The sequence below is a fragment of the Crinia signifera genome, chromosome 8 (assembly GCF_055691185.1).
Source record: "Crinia signifera chromosome 8, ASM5569118v1, whole genome shotgun sequence".
Lineage (NCBI taxonomy): Eukaryota > Metazoa > Chordata > Amphibia > Anura > Myobatrachidae > Crinia > Crinia signifera.
Window position 1 is genome coordinate 7,705,812 of NC_139224.1, and position 13,461 is coordinate 7,719,272.

Genomic DNA, 13,461 nt, shown 5'->3' on the forward strand with positions numbered 1-13,461 from the left:
CACGTGTGGCGGCCATTCTGCGGTTACTTCTGGAGTCCTGTAATCTTTATTATCCAACAGGGTCCCAGAGTAAAATAGTTTGAGAACTCTGCTCCAAAACTTCCATTTTTCAAAATATTTATTTTATAATTTGCATCATAAAAAAAACCCACAACATTAAAACGCACATATAAAATCCAGATCACTTGATCATTTACGTACAAACAAAACATAAGACAAATATAAGTGCATGTAAAATGTCAATGTAGGCGACAAATGTAATAAATTGATTAGTCCAAACCGAGCTGTTCCTTGTTCTCCCATAACCAGGCGTGGTAATGATTCAGCTTATGGTCTTCTGGCTGCACCTGCAAATACAATAATCCTATAAATAAATCACAGCTCTGACGCGGGAGCGACGGTCACATGACCGATGGGGCCAGGAAGATGTCACTGCATCCAGCAGGAGCAGGGAAGTCACCGCTGGGCCACCGGGACAAATTGTTGATCATCTAACAAGTCAACATTCATCACTGTCTATGTGACGGTCGACATTATGACCATGTCTACATGGCTAATAGTGATGTTTCATACCCAACCCATGAAAGACAATGTCGCTATTATGCTGTGCTGTTTTTGTCTTGTATTTTTCGAGGTTTGGCCGAGTTATTTCTATGCGGCCACTCACATAAATGGCTGCTTTTGGTTATGGCATTGGTGAGAAGGAATCATATACACCAGATATAGATGAAGTCTGGGTCTCTATTTTGTAGCAGGTTAACAACTCCCCAAATAAGGTTACAGCATCACACAGGGTACACTTCAAAGCACCTAACGTAATATTACATTACCGGGCTATCACCCAGCCGCTTGTCAGCATGACCTCCAGCCCTGGACACACATAACGAAGCCACAGGTGCCGCTAATCCGACAAACCTTATCTCATCAGTTTAGGAAACCAGGCCTGGATCTTATTTTTTATGCTGCTGCTCTAAAACCTGGACTGGATCTTCCACATTACCCTCATGTTGAAATATCCTGTCCCTGCCACAGTATAACTGGTCGACACTAAATGGTCAATATGGACAAGTTTGAAATAGACATAGTGTCGACATGAGTTTTCATGTCTTATTTTAGTGTAGATTTTATTACATGGACCCCAAATGAGTGTACCGTATCCCCTTGCATGGCTTGTTTTGCTTGCCATGCTATGAGCCAGGTACTTTGCCCTGAAAAAAAAAAAAAAAAATGCCAAAAAACTCATGTCAACATTTTAATATGTTGACCACTGCCATTCCTGAATTTGTCACGGTCAACCATATGGTGTTAACCTTTTGACTGTCGTCGTCCTAGACACTGACGACATATCGACCAGACACCCTGCTGTTTTGTAGGTTGTAAAATGATCACTTCCACAGGACAAAGTTACAGATCGGATTTATCATGAACCGCTGTCACTTTTCACATGTAAATTAGGATTTGATTCACAAAAAGAAGATTAAAAGGAATTGGAACGGTTTCCTAAAATGCGGATTTGGTGCAGCACTACAAAAATATTTGAACACTTTAATTAAAGTGCTCTCTGCAAAATGAGGACTACGCAATGATTAGACCAGAACAGTAACATTTGTAATATTTACACACAAAAACCAACGGTGAAATAAAATTCCAAAGTGAGGCCGGATGTAATAACGCCCGAGTTCGGTGTTGTGCGGGCTGCCGTCTGAACTCAGACGTTTAAAGGGGTGATCGCTTACAAGGCAAACCCACGATTGCCCCTTTAAAAAACCATCTGAGTTGGCCAGCATCACACATGACCAGTGAACTCCGGCGTCATTACCTCCAGCCTGTGGGTAACGTCACCTTTTTCCACTCATTCACACAGAAGATGCGGTAGGAATCGTTGCCGTACTTCCCAATCCCGTGAAGCTCGATAGGATAGCGCCACTTCTTTGTGAGATACTCCTCTGCATGAGGAAACAGAGACACTGAGGTTTGCATAATTTTATGGAATTTAAAGATCAGGTTCATGTGAAATAAAATGGCGTTTACAGACCCATCTATATTGTACAAAGTGATAGTCGGTGCTCAAAAGGAACCGGTTTATAAAAGTAGGCGTTTCTAAGTGGAACTGGGTGTGGCTTTGACAAAGCAGGTTGGTATTTTTGGCAGGTGGGGGCGGGATTATTTTGTCCCACTTCTGCTTTCCTTCACATTGGGAGCTATGTATTTCGGTCATCGTGATGGAAGAGATGTAACGGTGTAATATATAATAAATGGTTTTGATTCAGGATGTACCAAATCAAGCATTATGGGTCATACCTTATTACGTTTTTTTTGGGTTTTTTTTAAGCGGCAATCATTAACATGGCGAAACCAACCATGACTGCCGATTTCAGAAAAAATTGCCAGCAATCAGATTTTAAGGTAGCATTTATCAAGTATATAGTTCCAGAGAACAGATGGTTTAGTGCACCTGAAAACTTGACAATGGTCTTCGCTCTAAGGTTATAAAGTCCCAGCGGCTGCAGAAGCTCAGACATCTCTTCCCACGCAGCAGCCCTGGCCACCTCGGCATTCGGATATCTCTCCAGGAACCGCCACAGGGCCGGGATCGCCATTTTCCCTGCAGGCGAGAGCAGAGCAGAACAGAAAGGCTGTTACACTATACAGATGGGGGTTAAATATTATTACACAATAAGCCCAATCAGTGGCTGCAGCACAGTTTCAAATTCAAACAGGGGAGCCGCTACTACTGCCAGCGAGTCAGCTTGGAATGGCAGTTGGTGGCAGTGGGTGTGGCTCAGCTATTTCAATTTTGAACTGTGCTGCAGCCTCGCCCCCAAAGCCATCACTGGGCCACTTCTTAAATCATGATGGTGTGTCAAATCTATTACACCGGTAGCTGTTACTTATTAGTGCATGAAAAACGTATTGAGAGCGGATTTATGTTGGGAGGCCACAAATGTTCTTAGAGACATGGAACAGGTTCTCTCTCACCTGAGGTCTTGTTCAGAAAAATGGTAGCAAGGAGAAGCTTCCATGGATCATGAAACAGGGTCTCCTGCACTAAATTGAAAGGGGAACGAGGAGGTGTCCACTTGGAGAAAGCTTTTCTTCTAGGCGGTTCCAAAGCTGCAAGAGAAAGACTTGTGAACTCGTCACATGACCCAAAGGTGCGACAACGCCCTCAGCCAGTACGACAAAACCACTGCAACCATAGTGTTGGGGGTTAAGATTTCTATTACACAATTTGTCCATGGTGACAGGAGTTACTGAGCTCTCTCACTCAGCTAATATGAAATGAAAGATCCACTCAAATAAAATGAGCGCCACCTATTGACCAGATCAGAACACATTATGCAGTCTATACGCTGGGAGTAGGAGTATCATTTTAAAAATAACAGCTGTCCATACATTATGTTTAAATAATATACGCTGTGTCTCTGCATTATTCCTCTCCCTTCCTTAGGTTTGTTTCCTTGTGCTAATTCCTGCTATACTAGGGAATACTATATAAGAATCTGTGGTCCCTCTCTTTATATGATCACAAACCTGTCACTACCCTTACACTGTTATCTACTACACATACAACTAAACTGTTGGCTATAAGAGTGGATGACACAAACCTTCCTTGGTGGCACTTTTGGAGAAATAGCGGCTGGTTTTTCGCTTCTCCACTTGTGACCTTGGTACAGAATCTAATAAATAAAATTTATGTAAGTAACAAGCTGTGATCTTTAAAATTAAATTTTAAATGCCCCAATGAATTACCTCTATTATAAGTGTCACTGTCCGACTGTTGGGAGTCACTTGTTACTTTCTCTGTCTCAGGGTCATGCAGCAGCTGAGAAGGACACAAAACTGTTGGACCTCCTGTTTTCACCAGGGGTGCCAGTACTGCCTCCCAAGCGTCCAATGTGTCCTCTGTCTTACTACAGGGAAGCCCTTGTTTTAGGGTTGGTAAACTGATTATCGGGTCTGGTTCAGGTGATTCTTCTTTTTTGGCCTTTTCTCTTACACTGTTCCTTTTATTGTTCTTTCTCCTTGTAATCTGCACCCCTTGCTTAGGGGAATTATACTTTCTCGGCTTTATAACTTTGTCTGCATTTCTCAGCCCCCTCTCTGACGTCCACCTGTGACTTCTAATTCTTTTCCTACCATCGTCTTTCTTTGTAACAACAATCTTTTCTTTTTCATCCACCAGAAATACATTCTCTTCTTTAATTTGTATGACATTAGTATTATTTAAAGGTTCTACATCGAGTTCTTTCGGCAGACATGTGACGGCCTTTGGTCTGTCGCCTTGATCTTCCTCGCTACATCTGGGTACTGTTTCCATGCTTGCTATATTACTTTCCTGATTTATTGATGGCCTCCGGGAAGGGACTAAAAAATCAAATTCTTCAAGTTTTATTTCGACATGATTGGAATGCAAATATTTTATAAGAGCACGTTTTGATCTGAGCTTGGTTCCTCGAGGGCTAGAAAATAAATAATACATTCAAGCCATCATACAGGTTTTTTGTACATACTCTGATCAATCTTCAAAGATAACCCAAAACAAGGGCAACTGCTTCAGACAGCAACAATTAAGGTACAATGATCACAAGACCTGTCCAATCGCACACAAACAACATTTCAACAAGTTACGGACACCCCTGTAAAAATCTATTCATTGTAACTTTCGGCTACAATACAGAAAAATCACTTATTCTTTATGTCTCTTTTAATCTGTATTTTCCTAAGGTCAATGTCCTTTCCATACAGATGAGACTACTCATAGAGATGTAATAGAACTTTAGCTATGAACTAACCTTATAAATAACAGGTCATAATTTCCAGCCGTTTTCCCCGTTCGTCTCTGTTTTATAATTTTTTGCCAGCCCCCAGGAAGTGTTTCCAGGACACCAGACCCGTTATCTATGGGAAAAGCATTTCTGTGTAATAGTGCCGTGTCCTGGGTATTTATAATCTCTGTCTCTTCTGGGTCAGAAGCTGGTTTCCTGGGGAAAACAAGACAAAAAAAATGGAGTTATGAAAACTTGCGAAAAACTCTTTGCCTTATAAATGTTGCTTCATATTCAGACAAATGGTCTCTAAAGGGTTTGTAATCTAAAGTAATATAGCGGCTATTAGACATCTACTGAGAATAGTAGCCTGTGGTGAGGGAAGCAGAGCAAGCTGCGTAGCTTGAGGCATGGTGAGCTGATGGTCCCGGTACCCCCTTACACGGCATGGGGCTGAGGGTCCCTGTATCCCCTTACCCAGAAAGGGGCTGAGGGTCCATGTACCCCCCAGACACAGCATGTGGCTGAGGGTCCCTGTACCCCCCTTACACAGCATGGGGCTGAGGGTCCCTGTACCCCCCCTTACCCAGAATGGGGCTGAGGGTCCCTGTACCCCCCCTTACCCAGAATGGGGCTGAGGATCCCTGTACCCCCCTTACCCAGCATGGGGCTGAGGGTCCCTGTACCCCCCTTACCCAGCATGGGGCTGAGGGTCCCTGTACCCCCCTTACCCAGCATGGGGCTGAGGGTCCCTGTACCCCCCTTTCCCAGCATGGAGCTGAGGGTCCCTGTACCCCCCTTACCCAGCATGGGGCTGAGGGTCCCTGTACCCCCCTTACCTAGCATGGGGCTCAGGGGCCCTGTACCCCCCTTACCCAGCATGGGGCTGAGGGTCCCTGTACCCCACTTGCCCAGCATGTGGATGAAGGTCCCTGTACCCCACTTGCCCAGCATGGGGCTGAAGGTTCCTGTACCCCACTTGCCCAGCATGGGGCTGATGGTTCCTGTACCCCCTTACCCAGCATGGGGCAGAGAGTCAGTGTACTCCCCTTACCCCGTATGGGGCTGTGGGTCCCTGTACCTACCCACCCACCCTTACCTAGCAAGGGTTTAATGGCGCTGATGATCCCTATACGGCTGATCTAGAGCCCCGTTGTGTGTGTGTGCACTGCTGGCGATTATTAGTTGCTATGATGCTACGGTTACCTGTCCAGCATGGGGGCCGCCATGTTGGATTTCTGCTGGATCATGTGACAAGTCCAAACTCCCGGCCTGCGCATGCGCTCTAAATGCTCGCGGGCCTCTGCGCATGCTCCATGTGAGGTACAGTTATGGGCGGGTCTCGGTATGTAAATATACTCCAATCTGTTGTGGTAACTCCGGAGGAGTCTGCGGCAATAACGCATCCCTGAGCCCCGGAACACCGGAACCATGAGGGCCGTGCCCACCTGGGTGGATAAGGTGCATGACCGGGACAAGGTGGAACAGTGGTAAGTAGACCCGGGCATGTGCTATAGGATGGAACTGACAGGGTTCTGCGGCTCCTGGAGTGCCTAGCAACCAGGAGCTGGGGTTCACAGGTGCCTAGCAACCAGGAGCTGGGGGTTCACAGGTGCCTAGCAACCAGGAGCTGGTGGTCCACAGGTGCCTAGCAACCAGGGTCTAGGGGTTCAGAGGTGCCTAGCAACCAGGACAAGGAGTTCAGTGGTGCTTAGCAACCACGTGCAAAAGGTCCATAAGTGCCTAGCAACCAGGAGCTGGGGGTTCACAGGTGCCTAGCAACCGGGAGCTTGTGGTCCAAGGGTGCCTAGCAACCAGGGTCTAGGGGTTCAGAGGTGCCTAGTAGCAACCAGGACAAGGAGTTCAGTGGTGCCTAGCATCCACGTGCAAAAGGTCCATAAGTGCCTAGCAACCATGTCTAGGTGTTCAGGGTGGCATAGCAACTAATTGCAAAGGGTCCAGATGTACCCAGCAACCATGTCAGGGGGTCCACATATGCCTAGCAACCAGTGTAAGGGGTCAAGAGGTTCTTAGCAACCAGATATAAGGGGTCCAAAGATGTCTAGTGTTCTTATTACTGGATCTCACCTGTCATTCTGCGGCTAGTGAGTATGGCCAATCTCCACTGGTGTGACCATTGGGACGGTTGTCCGTCATCCTAATGTGCATCCACCCTAAATTGCAGTTTGGTCATCTGGCTGTTAGCATTGCATAGATGGAGTAAGGCAAGACCGCTGCTAAGGGGCGTATACATCATTCAGTGACACGGCAGGAGTTGATTGGATGGAGAACAACTTAAAGTTAGTAATGAGTAGTAATAACTACAATCACTTGTTGTTAAATCTGCACCACAGGATGGGTTACTTGGACGAGCGCCAATGCTGCCGATGGTCGGGGTGATTTCCCTTCGCCTCGCACCATGCCAGATTGCCAGTACACACTACCCGATGTAATGTAACGACATGGCGTATTGTACCAATATTGTCAGTGCCCGGCCTTAGATCCGAGCGTTTAAAATATTATAACATAGAATGTTAAATCTTGTTTTTCAGTATTTATGACCTTGCGTTTAAGCCGGATGGGACTCAGCTGATTGTGGCAGCAGGCAACAAAGTCCTGGTACGTATTGTATATTTAAGCTCTGTATGGCGTCAATTTACTAAATGAGAATTCTATTTCACATGGGATGTTGCTATCTAGCACCTTCTAGAAGATTATAGATGGTATCTGGTTACCCATAGCAACATCCCATGTGACATAGAAGTCCCATCTTGGTAAATATCTGCCTATGTATACAATGGAGATAGAAACCCATATTTTCCTTTCTGTGTGGCTGTTTTGTACTATGTGAATATTTCAGGTTCCTGATGTGCGTGGCTTATTCGTGCCTCTTATTTTCTGCCACTGTTTTTCTACTTGGGAAATTCCAGGTTTTTCTATGTTTTTGATAAATATTAAACTCTTCTGTCACATTCTGCAGGTATACGACACGTCAGATGGAACCTTACTCCAGCCACTAAAGGGACATAAGGATATGGTATACTGTGTGGCGTATGCTAAAGATGGTAATTACTTGTATAAAGTTATCTCTTTAATGTTGCTGATTGACAGCAGTGTTTTCTTTTGTCTCTATGAGCTGCTTTCGGGTATTTTGCTAATGACCAACAATATGAATAGATTTGTTAGTAAGAAGTTGGCAGTTAATTGTACATAGAAAGAAAGCCATTACATTATAGATGGCTGTACAATGGGGGTTGTCAACATGTGACCCTTTAGGTGTTGTGGAACTACACATCCCAGCATCCCCTGACACAGTTTTGCCTAGAAGTAAAACTGTGGCAGGGCATGTTGGGATGTGTAGTTTAACAATCACTAGAAGGCTACATGTTGAATTATCCTGCGGTACAATGAAGGTCTAGGTCTGAATTGGCCTCACAATTGTGATTCGGATCTCACAGCCAGGAAGGGGTAACCCTAAGCCTGGATTAGTAAATCTTGTGATCTGGGCCCCATAGCAACTGCACCCCCTGCACCTATGGTAGTTACGCCCTTGGGAAGGGGTAACCCTAAGCCTGGATTAGTAAATCTTGTGATCTGGGCCCCATAGCAACTGCACCCCCTGCACCTATGGTAGTTATGCCCTTGGGAAGGGGTAACCCTAAGCCTGGATTAGTAAGACCTGTGATCTGGGCTCGTTGTTGGCCATTCTGACAGAAGGGTGATCATCTCTGGACATTACGCCGGCAATGTGGTTGTGTCGGTAATCGGATTGTATACAGAAGTGATGTTTAGTAAATGCTGTTTATCGGTCACACTGTTATTTTTCTCTCGGTGATTGTAGGGAAGAGATTTGCCTCGGGATCCGCCGATAAAAGTGTCATTATTTGGACATCTAAATTGGAAGGGATATTGAAATATACGTAAGTCCTTCTTACTGGCAGGAATGACTGTAACATGTTAGGACGCTCCATCCACATATGTAGACACGTGTTCTATTCTTGGGAAGATATAAGCTCAGCTCATCTGTGTAAATCTGGCCATACATCTACAGATCGATTGTCAGATCTGGCTGTTTGGAACAAAAAAATGGGGCAGATGTATTAAGAGATAAATCCAAGGGTGATAAGGAGAGATAAACGTCCGGCCAATCACCTGCTAACTGCCATGTTACAGGCTGTGTTTGAAAACAGTCAGTAAGGAGCTGATTGGCTGGACGTTTATCTCTCCTTATCACCCTTGCATTTATCTCTTGTTAAGGCTGAATACATCTGCCCCAATATGTGGTAATATCTGAATGTCCGTTTTTGGCAGTTTTCCAGTATTTCAAAGCAAAATGGTTAACTCATTACCAGCCAGATCTGACAATAAATCTCTAGATGTATGGCCAGCTTTAAACAATCGAATTGCTTGGGGATGCGGAGCAGCTAGTGATGCCTGAAGAAGCGCCAGGAACATCTGACATCTAATACAGACTGCAGAGGAAGGGGGGGGGGGGGGGGGGGGTGGTAGTCTCCTGAAGCATTGGTAGGGAAGTGCTACACTAATTGGGGGTAATCGTGCTCAGGTGTCGACATTGACAACAAAAAAGAGCGAAGCGCTCATGTCAACCTTTTCTGTGTCGACCTAGACATTGCCAACCTTATATACCACATCCCGCAAATTGGTGTCTGAGGGAGTGCGCCCCACCTTTCTGCTCATTAGAGGGGCTGATAGTGTTGTTTTCTGGACCCGTCTTTACCACTATGTGAAACTGGCATTTTGCTCTCCCGATCAGGCACAATGATTCCATCCAGTGCGTCTCCTACAACCCAGTCACCCACCAGCTGGCATCCTGCTCCTCCAGTGACGTCGGTGAGTTCTCCGTCATGTGTTTGTACCAGTAAGGGATTGTGAGGATTCGCTGCACATGTCCTGTATGTTCTGTTGTGCAGGTCTGTGGTCACCGGAGCAGAAGTCGGTCAACAAGCACAAAGTGAACAGTAAGATCACCTGCTGCAGGTCAGTGCTGCGTTACTGCTGTCTCTATGGTTACGGGATGTTATATTCTGATAATCAGGGTGGTGGTATAATGATGGAAAACTAAGCAACCTGTAGCAGTAAGAGGGGTATATAGTGCGTTTTATAGCAGTCTGATTAGTAACATCACTGCATTGATAGGTCATGTCACTGCCAGTGATTACTTACATCACTGCATTAATCAGTTTTGTCACTGCCACTGATTACTTCTGTCACTGCATTGATACTTATGTCACTGCCAGTGATTACGTCTATCACTGCATTGATAGTTATGTCACTGCTAATAATTGTTTACATCACTGCATTGATAGTTATGTCACTGCCAGTGATTACTACTGTCACTGCATTGATAATGATGTCACTGCTATCATTTGCTTACATCACTGCATTGGTAGTTATGTCACTGGCAGTGATTACTCACATCACTGCATTGATCAGCTTTATGACCTGTTGTAACTCCATGCTCTTTGGTTTGTTACTAGCTGGACAAATGACGGCCAGTATCTTGCACTGGGGATGTTTAATGGGGTAGTAAGCATTAGAAACAAGAATGGAGAGGAAAAAGTGAAGATTGAGCGGCCTGGAGGAAACCTGTCTCCAATATGGTCCATTTGCTGGAATCCTTCCAAGTAAGTCCACCAGCTGAAATCTGGATACCGGAACCAGTATGGTCATGTGACACTCTCTGGCCAATCAGTCCTGATCTGATCACATGGTCTTTAGTAAATGGGTCAGTCTCTGACCTGTCCTCATTCTATGAGGGGTGACCTATAATATAAAACTAGGTAGTACTCTCATACTTGTGTATACACACTGCTTACCCTGGGCCTGATGTATGTATGTATGTATGTATGTATATGTGTGTATATATACAGCAGTGTAGGGTTATAATCCAATGAGGGCACTCACCACAATTGTAATAATGAAAGAAATTTAATTCAGGTACATCACCATTCCATGTGTAGTCTACGTTTCGGCCACTAGGTGGCCTTTCTCAAGACAGGACATCTGTAGATGGCCTCACAGCTCAAACGTCAGGATACGTATCCAACGTCAGGATACGTATGCAACAAACGATCAACATTTCGGGGAGAGTTTCCCCTTCATCAGGATCCTGATGAAGGGGAAACTCTCCCCGAAACGTTGATCGTTTGTTGAATACACTGTTTACTTGATTCACAAGACTTCGAGTGCCGCCTATTTATTCCCATTGTATTGTTTGGCTGATGCCCTGTGGTAGGGCACCGGAGCATACTAACCCCATCAGGGGTGGTGGGAGTGCCGGAGGTGACAGTATTGAAATTTATATAGTGCCATCCAATCATTTACAATGCATCTTATACAGATTTATTTATATTGTCCACCAACAATGGATGCATCATTGTCTCACAGAGGTGAGGCTGCATGGGTTTCCTCCTCTGACAGTCCAAACGTACATGCAGAATATTAATAAAATGATACCATCCTATAATATTTTGTGAGAACCTGTGATCAGAGAGTTCTGTGAGAACACACGTCTGCAGTCTCCGTACTTATTCCTCACACTCCGCCTCCTGATAATCACACAATAGCAACATCATAGAATTATCATCAACCGAAATGTAGAACATTATAGAAGAAAGGAATAAAGCACGCGGGATGCACCGGTCACATACAGAAGGGTAATGCTCTGTAGTGTAGGAATGGTGTGGCTGTCCCAAATACTAGCAACGGAAAGATAAAAGGTAATTGCAAGGGAAATCTAAATAATAAAATCAAGTGCTGATAAGAAAAATAGACAGCTGAGGTGGGAGAGAGAGATTGACTAATACCCCTTTCCCAACATACTTCTAACCCAGGTTATTGCCAGATCAAGGTTTAGTGCAGGGGTTCCCAGAATGTTTGAATCACAGCGCTCTAGAGTATCAGACTTTTATTCATGGCACCCCCAGGCCAAACGTTTCTTACTGAGAAAAAAAAAAGAGTAAATTGTGTTTTTGGGGGAAATTTACTAAAGGAAACTTGTAAAAAAATAGGAGTATTTGTATCCAGAAATACACTTATTTTTGACATTTACTATCCCGAAAATACGGCAATTCGTATTCGTATTGATAGCACATCAATACGAATACGAATTGCCGTATTTTCAGGATAGTAAATGTCAAAAATAAGTGTATTTCTGGATACAAATACTCCTATTTTTTTTACAACTTTATGTCATCCTTCGGGTCAGTTATGTAGTAAGGGACAGGACCCACTGCTGTTTGTCCACATATGTTCTGATTGGAAGCCACAAAGACTGAATTGTCCTTAGCCACCCCTGGATGCCACGGCACACAGTTTGGGAACCACTGGTTTAGTGGGAAAGGGTTTCAAAGGGGAAAATATTATGTGTGAGTGTGTGTGTGTGTGTGTGTGTGTGTGTGTGGGGGGGGGGGTGGAAACCGGACGATAAGTGGGAGTGCTAAGAAAAACACAGACGTGCCGGAAAAAAACGCTGGAAATGTCAGGGAAAACGCCGGCGCGCCCATACGTTATAGGGGAGGGTCTGTGACGTCCGCATCAGGCCGGATATGCGTGGTTTCCATTATCGCTGCAGAGTAAGTCCGCGCCTGCGATGAGCTGTGGCCAATGTACAAACCATCGGAGGGTGAGCCTGTTCTGATGGGGTTGGGACATATTTGCTGGGATGCGGATGGATGTGTGGCCGTACACATCCCTACGAACAGCGATCACATTCATTCACAAGGAGGGATTTCACTCTAGCAGGGCCACAGCTTAGCTGAATGCTGGCTGCTGTGAATTCGCTCCCCTGCGATTGGCTCTGAATCGGCCCCAATGTTGGGAATACATATACAGTACGAAGTGATTTTCCCTTTGCAGAACGTGTGTGCGTGTTGCTGGCCTGAGCTCGTTAATGTATCCGTTGTACATCACTTATTACACCGTGTCCCCTCTCATGTCAGGGACGAGCACAATGACATCCTGGCTGTGGCAGACTGGGGACAGAAGTTATCCTTTTACCAGCTCAGCGGCAAACAGGTACGGCCGAGAAGTCTGCTCCGGTGCCTACCAGACTGCGGAACTCCTTATTTCCATAATGTTGTGTTCTATGTATGCAAGCTGCCTGTCTGTGTACTATGGGGCTGACTAACTGCTTCCCATGCTGCAGATTGGGAAGGACAGACCTCTGGGGTGTGACCCATGCTGTGCGAGCTGCCTGTTTGTGTGCTATGGGGCTGACTAACCTGCTTCCCATGCTGTAGATTGGGAAGGACAGACCTCTGGGGTGTGACCCATGCTGTGCGAGCTGCCTGTGTGTGTACTATGGGGCTGACTAACTGCTTCCCATGCTGCAGATTGGGAAGGACAGACCTCTGGGCTGTGACCCATGCTGTGCGAGCTGCCTGTGTGTGTACTATGGGGCCGACTAACTGCTTCCCATGCTGCAGATTGGGAAGGACAGACCTCTGGGGTGTGACCCATGCTGTGCGAGCTGCCTGTGTGTGTACTATGGGGCTGACTAACTGCTTCCCATGCTGTAGATTGGGAAGGACAGACCTCTGGGCTGTGACCCATGCTGTGCGAGCTGCCTGTGTGTGTGCTATGGGGCTGACTAACTGCTTCCCATGCTGCAGATTGGGAAGGACAGACCTCTGGGGTGTGACCCATGCTGTGCGAGCTGCCTGTGTGTGTA

The 13,461-nt window shown here is 45.5% G+C and overlaps 2 protein-coding genes across 2 annotated transcripts in view; one reads left to right on the forward strand and one right to left on the reverse strand.

The window, feature by feature from the left end:
- On the reverse strand, positions 1–6,096 carry MBD4 (methyl-CpG binding domain 4, DNA glycosylase). The gene is made up of 8 exons (XM_083155675.1): positions 5,976–6,096; positions 4,797–4,985; positions 3,754–4,463; positions 3,609–3,680; positions 2,980–3,114; positions 2,456–2,605; positions 1,843–1,946; positions 1–347 (listed from the first exon to the last, which is right to left on the reverse strand). The coding sequence occupies exons 1-8, from the start codon at positions 6,047–6,049 to the stop codon at positions 270–272; spliced, it is 1,512 nt and encodes a 503-aa protein (XP_083011801.1). The 5' UTR covers positions 6,050–6,096; the 3' UTR covers positions 1–269.
- Positions 6,083–13,461, forward strand: part of LOC146026911 (intraflagellar transport protein 122 homolog) — a 22,518-nt gene continuing 15,139 nt past the window's right edge. Inside the window, exons 1-8 of the mRNA XM_083157959.1 lie at positions 6,083–6,259; positions 7,322–7,388; positions 7,750–7,834; positions 8,611–8,689; positions 9,544–9,620; positions 9,701–9,767; positions 10,268–10,414; positions 12,731–12,806. Coding sequence (XP_083014085.1) covers positions 6,201–6,259; positions 7,322–7,388; positions 7,750–7,834; positions 8,611–8,689; positions 9,544–9,620; positions 9,701–9,767; positions 10,268–10,414; positions 12,731–12,806 — 657 coding nt within the window. The 5' untranslated portion in view covers positions 6,083–6,200. The remainder of the gene's footprint in view (positions 6,260–7,321; positions 7,389–7,749; positions 7,835–8,610; positions 8,690–9,543; positions 9,621–9,700; positions 9,768–10,267; positions 10,415–12,730; positions 12,807–13,461) is intronic.

Bases quoted from the DNA above. Each gene is read 5' to 3' on its own strand.
- MBD4 (XM_083155675.1), bottom strand. From the start codon at position 6,049: ATGCGCAGGCCGGGAGTTTGGACTTGTCACATGATCCAGCAGAAATCC. The intron at 4,986-5,975 runs GTAACCGTAGCA...TGTTTTCCCCAG, and splicing joins GCGGCCCCCATGCTGGACAG to GAAACCAGCTTCTGACCCAG. The intron at 3,681-3,753 runs GTAATTCATTGG...TTTATTTATTAG, and splicing joins CAGTGACACTTATAATAGAG to ATTCTGTACCAAGGTCACAA.